At 44.4% G+C, this 13,320-nt stretch overlaps 1 protein-coding gene across 2 annotated transcripts in view; it reads right to left on the bottom strand.

The window, feature by feature from the left end:
* LOC116943137 (protein jagged-1b-like) overlaps nt 1-13,320 on the bottom strand; it is a 126,669-nt gene that overhangs the window by 12,094 nt on the left and 101,255 nt on the right. For both annotated transcript variants that reach the window (XM_032955716.1, XM_032955717.1), the window contains exons 16-21: nt 12,645-12,761; nt 11,119-11,232; nt 9,894-10,010; nt 4,510-4,537; nt 1,954-2,039; nt 275-388 (exon numbers count right to left, since the gene is read on the bottom strand). In XM_032955716.1, the coding sequence (XP_032811607.1) occupies nt 275-388; nt 1,954-2,039; nt 4,510-4,537; nt 9,894-10,010; nt 11,119-11,232; nt 12,645-12,761 (576 nt within the window). The remainder of the gene's footprint in view (nt 1-274; nt 389-1,953; nt 2,040-4,509; nt 4,538-9,893; nt 10,011-11,118; nt 11,233-12,644; nt 12,762-13,320) is intronic.

The following is a 13,320-nucleotide window of genomic DNA, read 5'->3' as shown; positions in this document are numbered from 1 at the left end:
TATGTCCTGTGTTGTATACCTGGGTTATTTTGTACCACAGTAGGTGGCAACCCTAGTCATGAGGACAGCCAGGAGTTTCCAAGTTTTGTTAACGAGAAGAAAAATACATTAAATTCACTTCTGGCAATGCGCTCTCTTGTAATGCCACCATGGCGGATGTATCAAACGGCAAGCAAGTTGCACTGTCGTTGATGTTGCTTTCTGAAAATCAGGGAGGCTTTCCTGGCTAGAAAACGAAGACCATGGTTGTGAATCCAAGCGAGGTCCTCCTCACCGTCATGGCAGTGTCGTCCCGCACGGCCGAGGGGACACATGCACCGGTAGCCGTTAATCTCATCGATGCACGTGGCGTCCTTTGCACACGGCATGGACTGGCACTCATTGATGTCTGTGGAAAACAACGGCACAGGCGTATGCATTAGGAAATTGTCATCGTCATCATCATGAGCCATGATCTATCCACGGCTGGGTGAAGGCCTCCTCAAAGTATCGCAATTTCCCACAGTCTCAATCCATCAAGCTCCTGCACGATGGATGCCTTTTCAGGTGTGTTCCCTCCCTTGGCTAGTAATACATCATGAGTCTCGACCACCGCCATCATCCCCAGCTCACGCCGTGTCTGTTGAAACATCTGTACACCGCAGTGCAATGGATGTCATCCGTTTAAAAATGTATTGAGATGATTAAAATCTTGTACTCTACTGCAGCAGACACAAGAGTCATGCAGGTGTTATACTTGCACGTACAGTTCTTGTTTTATTTAACGTCCACCACCAAAAAGAGTCGCGAGCCAGTTGCAAGAAACCTGATATACCAGTCTGCCACTGGAGTACTTAGAAACTGGTTGCATCAGGCTCTGCGTACCGACTGGAAATGCGCTACTCAGCCATCACCTCCCGCCAGTGGTCACAACACTGGCAGTTTAAATAACCATCAGCAGAAGCATTGGCTGGGGATAGGGGAGGTCAACGTCTTGGACAAAATACTACCTGGGTTCTTGGTAAAGTTATTGGAATTTAAACCATTCTGAAGAGGATAAAGAACCCAAAGAAAATATTTTTGATGAAAACCACGTTAAGAATTGAAAATGTACAGTGGTAAAAAAGTGAAAAAACCCTGCAGTTTGCAGTATTTTGACTTTTAAACGCTGCAATAATTAATCTCATTCTTTGCTCAGGTTTACTTCTTCAGGATTAATGATTGACGCGACGTCTCTCGTCTTGAACGCTCCCAGGGTGCAACACAATCGCGGGCACCTGGCTCCCTCGCTCGCCAGGAGTGCCAACAGCGTGACTGACCGTGTTGATCAATGCACTGTGGCCAATGTCGTATTCATGATCGGGCATAATTGCATGCGTATTTATAACCAGAGCACAGCCCAAAGTAACGCACTTGAGACAATTGTTGTGCATGTTACACGGATGCGCCGCCGATACTTTTTTGCAAGGCGGCAGTGTTGATCAACACATTGCCAGGTATCGTGTTCACACGATCAAGCACAATTGCCATCCATTCTGACTTTCATCACATCACAAACAGAATAACAAAATATAACCATCTATAGCCTTTTTATCAGTCCACTGCTGGGTGAAGGTCTTCCCACGACGTAGCTACAAATTCACGGTCCAGCGATGCCACATTCTGTCTCGATCCTGAAGATGAGCTGATGTTATTGCTCCATCTCCGTGATGGCCATGCTCTCAGATGGCTTCTTCCCTTGGCTGCCTTTCTGTCAGAAATTATCTATCCACTGCTGGATTAAGGCCTCCAAAAGCTTGTCGCTGTCTCTCACGAATGGATGGCCTCTCGACCACTGGCCAGTTTCGAAGGTTTCTTGGCTATCGGTCACCATCCCCACGATCAATGGGCCCTGCCCAAGCAGGCTCTTAAATAAAGAAAAGAGGAAGTGTACCGTATTGACAGGGGGGTTTGCGTTCAAGCAGTGCAACTCACTTATTCTGCAGTCAGGTCCAGCGAATCCAGCTGCGCACTCACAGCGGTACCAGTTTGTCCCATCGACGCACGTCCCGCCATTGTAGCTGATAAAAACAACAAGCGCACAAGTTGTGTTAACGTATACAAGACGCACTAAAAAAAAATAACACAAGATGCCCTAAAGTATACATGCGGTCCGTACGAACAAAACAAACAAAGATCCATCCCCCTTTAAGCTTGACGAAACTATGAGGGTAAGTGTTGTTAGCGAGCACCTCTTAAGGCTGGCATGGTGCACACGGGGGTGTGGTGTGGCCAGCACCACACTCTGCTCGCTCTGTCTCCTCATTACTGACGTTGACACATTTCTTCATTACCAGGTATACATTTTTGGTTGAGGTGACCTCGGGGAGGATCAGGCCAAGTTCAGACGTTAATTGCCCATGGTGTATTCGGCTAGGAATTAAACTTTACTTCAGTTGCCTCTCGTCAAAGAACCCTTTGTCTGAGTAGATTTTAAATATTTTGATGTTTTTTCCTGGATTTTCTGTTTGCACAGTCACATAATCACTTTAAGATGTTTTCTTGTTCATGTTTTTGTTTGTTGCTGTTGCACCCAATTCAAGAGCCGAATGGCTCATAGGGCTATACCAAATAAATGGAACTAAGAACTAAGAAATCGCTTTCAAAAACGGTTGCTTATTTACACATAGAGTACGCTGTTATGTTCCACAATGCAGTCGTACTTTTAAAAATACATACGAAACAAAGTATCGTATTAGTTTTAAACAGATAATTATGTTTTAGAATGTATGAATTGTGGAAGCAATCCCACCACACATTCCTCTTACAGTGAGGGAAAAAAGTATTTGATCCCCTGCTGATTTTGTACGTTTGCCCACTGACAAAGAAATGATCAGTCTATAATTTTAATGGTAGGTATATTTGAACAGTGAGAGACAGAATAACAACAACAAAAATCCAGAAAAACGCATGTCAAAAATGTTATAAATTGATTTGCATTTTAATGAGGGAAATAAGTATTTGACCCCTCTGCAAACATGACTTAGTACTTGGTGGCAAAACCCTTGTTGGCAATCACAGAGGTCAGACGTTTCTTGTAGTTGGCCACCAGGTTTGCACACATCTCAGGAGGGATTTTGTCCCACTCCTCTTTGCAGATCTTCTCCAAGTCATTAAGGTTTCGAGGCTGACGTTTGGCAACTCGAACCTTCAGCTCCCTCCACAGATTTTCTATGGGATTAAGGTCTGGAGACTGGCTAGGCCACTCCAGGACCTTAATGTGCTTCTTCTTGAGCCACTCCTTTGTTGCCTTGGCCGTGTGTTTTGGGTAATTGTCATGCTGGAATACCCATCCACGACCCATTTCCAATGCCCTGGCTGAGGGAAGGAGGTTCTCACCCAAGATTTGACGGTACATGGCTCCGTCCATCGTCCCTTTGATGTGGTGAAGTTGTCCTGTCCCCTCAGCAGAAAAACACCCCCAAAGCATAATGTTTCCACCTCCATGTTTGACGGTGGGGATGGTGTTCTTGGGGTCATAGGCAGCATTTCTCCTCCTCCAAACACGGCGAGTTGAGTTGATGCCAAAGAGCTCCATTTTGGTCTCATCTGACCACAACACTTTCACCCAGTTGTCCTCTGAATCATTCAGATGTTCATTGGCAAACTTCAGACGGGCATGTATGTGTGCTTTCTTGAGCAGGGGGACCTTGTGGGCGCTGCAGGATTTCAGTCCTTCACTGTGTAGTGTGTTACCAATTGTTTTCTTGGTGACTATGGTCCCAGCTGCCTTGAGATCATTGTCAAGATCCTCCCGTGTAGTTCTGGGCTGATTCCTCACCATTCTCATGATCATTGCAACTCCACGAGGTGAGATCTTGCATGGAGCCCTAGGCCGAGGGATATTGACAGTTCTTTTGTGTTTCTTCCATTTGCGAATAATCGCACCAACTGTTGTCACCTTCTCACCAAGCTGCTTGGCAATGGTCTTGTAGCCCATTACAGCCTTGTGTAGGTCTACAATCTTGTCCCTGACATCCTTGGAGAGCTCTTTGGTCTTGGCCATGGTGGAAAGTTTGGAATCTGAATGATTGATTGATTGCTTCTGTGGACAGGTGTCTTTTATTCAGGTAACAAGCTGAGATTAGGAGCACTCCCTTTAAGAGTGTGCTCTTAATCTCAGCTCGTTACCTGTATAAAAGACACCTGGGAACCAGAAATCTTTCTGATTGAGAGGGGGTCAAATACTTATTTCCCTCATTAAAATGCAAATCAATTTATAACATTTTTTACATGCGTTTTTCTGGATTTTCTTGCTGTTATTCTGCCTCTCACTGTTCAAATAAACCTACCATTAAAATTATAGACTGATCATTTCTTTGTCAGTGGGCAAACGTATAAAATCAGCAGGGGATCAAATACTATTTTCCCTCACTGTATATGTCACAAACAATAAACAGCGGAGCGTCGTTTAGGCGCTCATTTTCTTTGTTTTTAAAACGTTTAACCCCGGATTGCATGACAAATTGACGCACTAAACAAATCACGTACCAGGGGTGAGAACTGCAATCGTTGATATCTGAAAATAAAACAAACAAAAGGCAACACACGATTAGGTTTCATGCAGGTACATTTCTATTCTTTGTTTTTTTCGGTGAAGTCACGTAGATATAATAATACAAAATAAAGTGAAAAAAAATAAGAAACAAAAACACTAATGTAGACTGTAGCCTGATTCTTAATCGGAGTGAGTGTACTGGCAATCTATAATGTAGACTGTAGCCTGGTTCTTAATCGGAGTGAGTGTACTGGCAGTCTATAATGTTGACTGTAGCCTGGTTCTTAACCTCCATAAGTGTACTGGCAGTCTATAATGTAGACTGTAGCTTGTTTTTTAAGCGGTGTGCATATTGGCAGTCTGTAATGTAGACTGTAACAATGGTTATTAAATTTGGTGAGCGTACTGGCAGTCTATAATGTAGACTGTAGCCTGGTTCTTAACCTAAGTGAGCATACTGGCAGTCTATAATGTAGACTTATTATTGGTTCTTTCAGTAATAAAAATAAAATAAAAAACAAAAACCACGACGTTTCGATCGCAACACAAGCGGTCGTCATCAGGAAAAGGGGGGTAAGCCTCTAAAGGTAAACTGTTTATAAAGGTTTAGAAATGGGCATAGCCCAAGTGTGTCAGCAGCATGGGCGGGGCAGCGAATGTTAATGTAGGTAGAAAACAAGCAACTACACCAAAGGGCCGCCAGACAATCATTGCACCTCACTCCACACACCCACACTGCTGATGGTGGAGGTTGACAAGAAAACACAAATCAAGTCATGACCCAAAGTGGTTGATGACATCTCTCCAATGATTGTTGAGTTTATAACCATCCTCTCGGTTGACATTGTGTCTGTATCTGTATATATGGATGGCTTCATGAACAAATCTTTGTTGATAGCCAGTAGGCTTGCAAAGTACCATCGTCTTAGAGAAATACATTTCGTGTGAGCCAGCCGCATTAAAATAATGATCAGCCATGGCAGAGGTATTGGTCCTACCGTGTTTCAAATCTGCCTTATGCTCACGAACACGGTCCGAGACATGTTGTTTAGTTTCCCCAATGTAACTGCTGCCGCAGATACAGCTTAGTTTGTAGATGCCGGGATATTGCATGTCAGGAATCTTGTCCATCACAGATGGGATCAGATCACGAATTTTATGTACTATGTTAAATCGGACCTGGATCTTGTGTTTGTTCATTATTTTGGAAAGCTTTTTGGTTACCCCTGCTATGTATGGCAAGGTATTGGTTTTGATTGAATCCTCAGATGGCTCCTTCCTCACGGTTAGGGTGATGGCTTTGCGGATTGTGTAGTCAGAATATCCATTCGCCTTGAGAGCTTGGTGTACATGTTTGAGTTCACTGGTTCGGTGTTCATAGTCGGATTATTAATGTATTCACATTTACCGCTGCCGAGAAATCACCGTGAAGAGAGTTATACAACAATATTGTTTTTCTTCCACTCTCTCTCTCGCTCTTTCTCACACGTTGCATTGCAACTAAAGGCTTGTCCTATATGGAGTGATAATTTAACAGTTTGTGCTGCCTAACGTGCTCAGGAATACCAGGACACGTCACGACTCATTGCTCCTGAAAGTACGTCCTTGTAGGCCGCACGTACAATTCCACATACCACTGCCGCTGTCGTTTAACAAACAACGCTGCCCTGGCAGTGACCTGCTTGCAACACGCATGCAGCAGCTCTAAGAGCTCTGCACGATTCTTTTTTGTGTGACAACTATATATATTTTGTGTATATATGACATTGATCCTCCTACTGAGAGAAGGTAAGGAAGAAGTGCTCTTGGAATGTTGATAACGAGAAGTAACGTACCACTGTGGGCTACAGAGGAAAGTTTTCAATTGGTGCGCATTAGTGCCGGCTATCACATATGGTTCAGAAACACCATGAAAAATATAGTACAACATTTTTTAAGTGTGCAATAAATCAACAAGAGATGCACACTTCGAATTACATTGAGAAACAGAAAGAGGAATACGCGGATTAGAGAGCATATGCAGGTTAATTATATAATCCAACTTATAAAGAAAAGTGAGCGTGCTTTGACAGGACACGTCACTTAGAAGGGATGACGGGAGATGGTCAAGAATAATATCGGAGTGGCAGCCAAGGAATGCAAAACATCCCTAGATCATATCCACTGAGGCGATGGGGGGATAATATCAGTTCATGCCCAGGTGCTGGATGGCTGCTACAGCACAGAGCCGCAAGAGGCGGCTGCGGCAGATTGGGGAGGCCTTCATCCAGCAGTGGATTAATCATGTCTGAAGGTGACAATGATGACTGCCATTGGCAGTGCAACTATTGATCATTTATCACAGGTTCAATGTAACATTTACATCATCGCTATTGCAATGGAGCAAGTATACATTGCTATGGTCATATGGTTATTTGGTAATAAATATCATTGAGTACCATAGTTATTTGGTGATGTGTACCATTAAGCAGGATTCTTTTTTAAATGAATACACTGGTCTCTACCATAGCGACTGGCTTTGGGCTTGCCAAAGATAAACGTGTCAAATTCTTGTTTGAGCATTTAAACATTAATACGTTTCTATATGACGAATTTATATTTATTTTCCCTTGTAATTTCTTAAGGTGGCAGATTTTAATGATTTTTCAGTCATTATCTACATATATTTAAAGTGTATTTCACACACAGGCTTACTCAATGTATCTTACAGGCCTACTGAGATTACTGTTGTTCACTGCAATTGTTTAAAAAGGTTGCGCTGAGTAAACGCAAAGGGAAAAATATGTGATGTGAGTCTATGCAGTAGAATGTTTTTCTTTTGACTCATGTTTTGCTGATGAATTATCTGAGCAGCCTGCACTCCACTTTATCAGCAGACACACCTTCCCTTTCCCAGTCATGTGGAGAAATATTGCTCAGGTCAAGCCAGAAATATCAACAGCTTTGTCCCTTCCTTATTTTATTTTCTTCATTCTTTTCACTCACTCTTTCCTGTTGAGTTCGCAAAATACACAACGACGGTAGACTTGACTTCGCACTGCACTGACCTTTTTCCTGTATTCCGACGTTAGCCAGACTAAACAGTTCCACTCGGTTGTAAAAACAGCTCTCTTTTCTGTACATATCACACTCAAAAACACGGAACCCTCAGGGCAATCTATCTCGGTGGACACGTGGATGGATAGCCCTGGGCGGTTTTGCTTTTAAAAGGCCCGTGGCAATGTCCATCGTACAGGGAAGGAAAGGATCACTTCTCCGAAACAACCGGTGCTACCTCACCCCAGATTCAGACAATATCTTGCCTGCCGTTGTTGGATTCCGTGTACGATCACCGATCCAGTTGCGCGTGACGTAACGTCAATGTGAGCGATGCTACGGCCGCGTAATTTTCCGCGAGTTCAGTTCAGAAGAACCCAAAAACAAATACACACCGGAGAAGCTATAACGTGTGTGGCCGCTGGCTTCCTGGAATGTCACGGGACTTGATGTCAACAGGAATACTTGTATGGTCAGAGGATCCCCCAGTATCTCAATGTGGAAATGAGCATTGGGAGGCACCCACGTCCATTCGTAGCCCTGCACCAGTGATCAAAATTCTGCAATGTAATGGTCGGGGGCTGCAGTCTTTTAATACGATGACCAAAAGCAAGCGGGCACATATTTTTTTTATTAAATACATCAAAGGGTTGATGATGGACAGAGCTGATCCTTAATCAGCGAAATATTAACTTGCAAGCCTTCCAGTTGTGAGCGGCATCGCTCTGCCACAGGGGATCTCTGAGAGCTCCCTCTGGTGGAAGCCCTTCTGCCAAGTGGCGTGAGCAAGCAATTGTAGGGGCTGCACTTTTGTCTTTGCCACAGTGCTGTCCAGCTTGGATTTTTGCTTACAGGGAGAGTGTGAATTACAACACGAAAGAACAATTTCAACCCAGAAGGTAGCGCCGAGGTAGGGAAAAATGCAATTGCATCAACTGCATAAACTGAGCAATAACATTTAGCACACACTTGCACATTTCAGTGCGTGCATGTGCGGGCCTGGTTCATTTTTTTACTTAACGTCGATATCATCCATGGCATAGGAGAATATGCAGAGATGCATGGCGGCGGAGGGTGCCAGAGATCACTGTGCAAACAGAATAAGAGCGATCATTAGACTAAATGTCTCCCCTTCTGGCTCCAAAACACCAGGCAGCCAAGTGCCTCTCGAGGAAAGGCAAAACAATTTTTGGCACAAATGCTCAGTGATTGGGAGGGGGACAAGAAAAGAAAGTGTCGCATTGTTTTGGCTCAGGCTTTTCCCAACATTTTTAGCATGGAATACGCCCTCTCTTTGAATATTTAAAAAATATTGCAGATGCCTGCTGATGTAAAATTCAGCCAAGGGAGTGGCACGATGTATTAAACACATCGATAATTAACCATTAAACACTCGTTTTGTTTTCACCACTCACGCTTCAAATAATGTCTATAAAAGACAGCACAGGTGCCGAACATTAATGGTGCAGAAGGCTCTAAAAATGTTCTAGATGCCTTACGGAGACGTAGGATGCTCCAAAAGCTCTTCAAAAGCAAGACTGCAGTCTACACGAAGTCAGCTACCAAGGGTTGACTTCGATCCTTCATTCCGCACCCCCCGCTCCCCCACCTGAAGTCGATCGGTCAGTTGAATACTACTCAACGTTAAGTCAACATTGATTGCCCTGTGGAGCAACTCGTTGCCGAGGAGCAAATGCGAAATCTTCACCACTAGCTCAAAACTGCCAAGAGAGATTGGTACTGGCCAGTGCTCAATTTTGAGTACTGGGACACTGTGACCATCATACATATGTCTGTAGCAGACATGAAGAATTAAAAAAGCTATGGGTTTGCTTCTCACCGCTAAAGGTCTGTGCATATGCACGCTCTCTTGTTGGTACAAGACAAGGCACAATTTGCATTTTCGTTCATCGTTAACGTAGTTTTTTTATCTTTCCTTTTTTTATAATTTGGGGGCGAATTGTGTCCCGCTTGTTGCATTAAGTGTCTCGACTTTCGGTTGCGTTTAGACGCTGCAAAACATCCAAATCGTATCACGGAGAGCGATGAGCAGCACGTTAAGAGAACGTGCGACGTGGCTCGATGTTGAGCGATCGGCCGAACGTATGGGGGGGGGGGGGACAAGAATGGGGAAACGAATCTTCCAAACAGCATTGTGACAACCTGGACAGCAACGGACGTCATCACCCAGCGGCGCAGCGCGTGTGTGCCCGCACGATGGTCACGCGCAACTGCCGACAAAAGGGTGCCGCCAGTTGGTCGCATTAGTTCTGCGCTTGCGAGTGTCTCCCTCTCTACCCTCCTTGGAGCTGGTGATGATGTCAACGCCAACGTGACTCACCCTGGGTACAGTTGGCGCCCTCCCATCCGCTCTGACAGATGCACTTGTAGGAGTCTCCGCTGATGACGCAGGTGGCTCCGTTCTGGCACGGATTCGGCATGCACGCGATGCTCTGGGCTGAACGAGTGTAGAGGAGACCGGGAGGGGGCGGGGGGAGTGTGGTTTCCCATCACAAGTTTGCCACTGTGGCCATCGGCACCACCAACGCGTGCTGTCCTCGTGATCGCCTTGGGATCGTCAACAGTTTAATTGACGACCGTTTGAGTCATGACCGTCGTTAAACAGTCGCTGTTAACCGGTGGCGATAGCGATGGTGCGAACACCATCGTCAGTGTGAAACCAATATCATCATCATCATGTTTGTTTAACGAGCAGTTATCTATCAGCAACATGACAGATATTGTCCAACAAATGTTATTACTATTCTTCTTCTCCTCATCATCGAACCACCACTGCTATCTTCAATTAAATTTACAACCCTTTGTCAATCCACTGCTGGATGAAGGCCTTCCCACAACGTTTCGGTCGTGGAGGATATTTAACCATAATTCACCACACTTGTGAGTGCAGGTTGATGACGTGGAGGGAAAGTGGTGGTGACGACCGGCTCATAGACCACTCGCCAATGATGTTAAGTTGTGGCAGGGAATCAAACTCAGGTATGCTGGGTTCATGGCACCATGGGCTATCCACAACACCACCACTTCCACACATCTTAAAAAAAGTATCATCATTATCAATTGCTATAATTAGCGACATTAAACAATACATGTCATTAATGAGACAAATATAATATATGTCAGAAGCACTGCTTTCATTCGATAAAGTGCATATTTAATGCACAGTGATACACTTCGTCCAGGATGTCCACTTCATACTCATCCCCATCACAGAAATATGGAATTTGCACCACCTGTTAAAGGGCTCTATGCTCACCTGGACAGGAAGCAATTTTTTTTTACACTCCACATCTTTTATACGCGTTATGTAAAGACGAACGCACCACAAGTCACCGATTTAGCATCGTATGGGAAAATAAAATAAAACGAGCAGCACAAATGAGGCAATGTTTTTCGCATGAATCACATCTCGATACCCCACGATGCTAAAATGCGTCAGAAAAGCGGCGCGAGGCGTGATGCAGTTTCGTGGGGGGTACCAAAAATAACTTGCGTGGTGCGGTGGGGTGCGGTGGGTGACGCGACAGAGCGGTGGTGGCTATTACCGATGTTGCACGTGGGGCCCTCCCAGCCTGTAGGGCAGGAACATCTGAACGTGTCTCCCACATCAAAGCACTCCCCGCCATTGTTGCACGTCGCTTCGTCACAGTGGCTGATTTCTGTTCACAAGGTGCCACATTTAAATAACACCACACACACACAAGCAAACGCATGCAAACGCATTACCAGCTGCCCGTCTTACATTGCGCTAACGTGTAACACAGGGCAGGCCACACGGTTAAGGCCCGAGGGCTGGACACGTCGCGCTATTGACTATATTCTTAATCTATGAGCTTATTCAGCAGATGCTGGTTACAAGCGCACCTTGTATAAGCAAAGTTCTCATACAAGCAACAAGTTCTTACATTCCACCGGGGGGGCAGGCGAGGGGCAACTTCTGATACAAGCACACTTTACTGTGGATATAAACACGCCTGTCCTCGCTCTCAATGGGTGTGCTTATATCCAGGCTCAACTGTGTGCATTCTCCCCCTTGTATTATTTCTCTTCTTGACGTTTTATTTTAATTTTCCTTTAATTCGTTTTTGTTGATAAAAAAAGAAAAAACAGTATGGTACAGTTTGGATATATTAGCAGCTGCACCTCAGGCACACTGTCATTGCACCTCAGGCGCACTGGCATTGCACAGAAAAGACGCTCAACATTTGTTTGTTCATTTACATATTCCAGAAAGTGCAAAAGTCTGTCATAGGCAGGGGGGGTGGGGGTGGGAAAAGGAAAGTCTCGTGCCTTAATATGTTTATTTGAATATAAAATTGCATACACGGTATTATATTTTAAATTCTTCTTTTGCTTTCCTATGGCCTATGAAGACCAACTGTCCGATGATTCGGTTGTGATTTAGCCATTACATTGCTTTGTCCAGGAGTTGGTGAATCACAGATACATCCCCTGCACCCAGCCACCTGCCTTCATGCGTCTTGTTTGTGGCAGTGCTAATTTATACGGTCCGCGGTTTAGAGGTCATAGTCGTGGTCGCACACAAGAGGTTCAATTAACCATCACCAATACGTTGTACATACGTAAAGGGTGCAACGGTGCATCATTAATTATTAACATCAAATCCTCAGTTTGAGATACACTATCGCATTGTGTGTGCAAGTAACTGGAGGTTTTTTTTCCCAGTTTGTATACATTGCAGGAAGTGGGATTACATCGCAAATAATAATACTCAATTGTTGTATAACATTGGGGTGGTGGGATTTTAGGATTGAATCATTCCACCCCTTATAAATACACCAAAACTATATACCTAGGGGTTTATAAATATATATCTCACAGATTTCAGAGCAGGTTTGTGACTTGTATGAGATTTCGCTGGAGATTACAACCTGCATCATGTCGGTTTTCTGAAAAGCAAAATTAAATCACACAATTGCCCACGTGACAAGGTTATTTCTCTGGCTTTGTCGCATGCTGGAGGGTGTATAGCTCGAATTGACATCATACCCACAATTGACGGTGCAAATATTGGAGCGTTGAGACTCTCCAAACAATTTGTGGCACTCACTTGAGTGGCAGGTCTTGCCTTTCCAGCCGTTCTTGCACTCGCAGGAGAAGTCATTGACCAGGTCGTGACAGGTTCCTCCGTTCAGGCAAGGGTTGTGATTGCTGCAGTCATCAACATCTGCATGGAGACACGAGCGCAACATTCAAGCGTTGCTGTGTGTGTAATTTTTACGACACAAGGATGAATCGATTAAAATTGATTCTTATGCTCACTACACATGCATTGAATTGGTTGCTCAAATGAACAAGAAATAAGCCTGCACATGCATTTTTGGTAAAGTGGTAAAGGTACAGTCCTGCAATCACTTGCTTATGCCACTGCTGGCAGAAGAGTCTCCACGAGAGGTAGCTTTAGAGTGCCACGCTAGAGGCTATTTGGCCTACTCTTCCACTCTGGCCACATTTCTTGGAAGAGGGGGGTAGCACCCCCACCTTTACTGCACCACACGCAGCCTGCCGATGCACTTTAACCACATCACATTTTGATTCGTTGATTAAGATAGATTCTTACTGCTGTACTTTTGCAAGTTTTACGTATGAGCATTCCAGCGGATAAAACATAAAAACTTAGACAGACAAACAACCAAGATAAAAAATAGGAATCATAGCTTAACACCGAAGCGTGACACCCAAATTGTGACAGTTCATCGGATCGCTGGGTGACAGAATTGTTACCC

This window comes from Petromyzon marinus, chromosome 17 (assembly GCF_048934315.1).
Source record: "Petromyzon marinus isolate PM22_M1 ecotype Great Lakes invasive population chromosome 17, UKy_Petmar_22M1.pri1.0, whole genome shotgun sequence".
Classification (NCBI taxonomy): Eukaryota; Metazoa; Chordata; class Hyperoartia; order Petromyzontiformes; family Petromyzontidae; genus Petromyzon; species Petromyzon marinus.
Note: the sequence above shows the minus strand (reverse complement) of the source record. Positions and strands in the feature narration are given on the sequence as shown.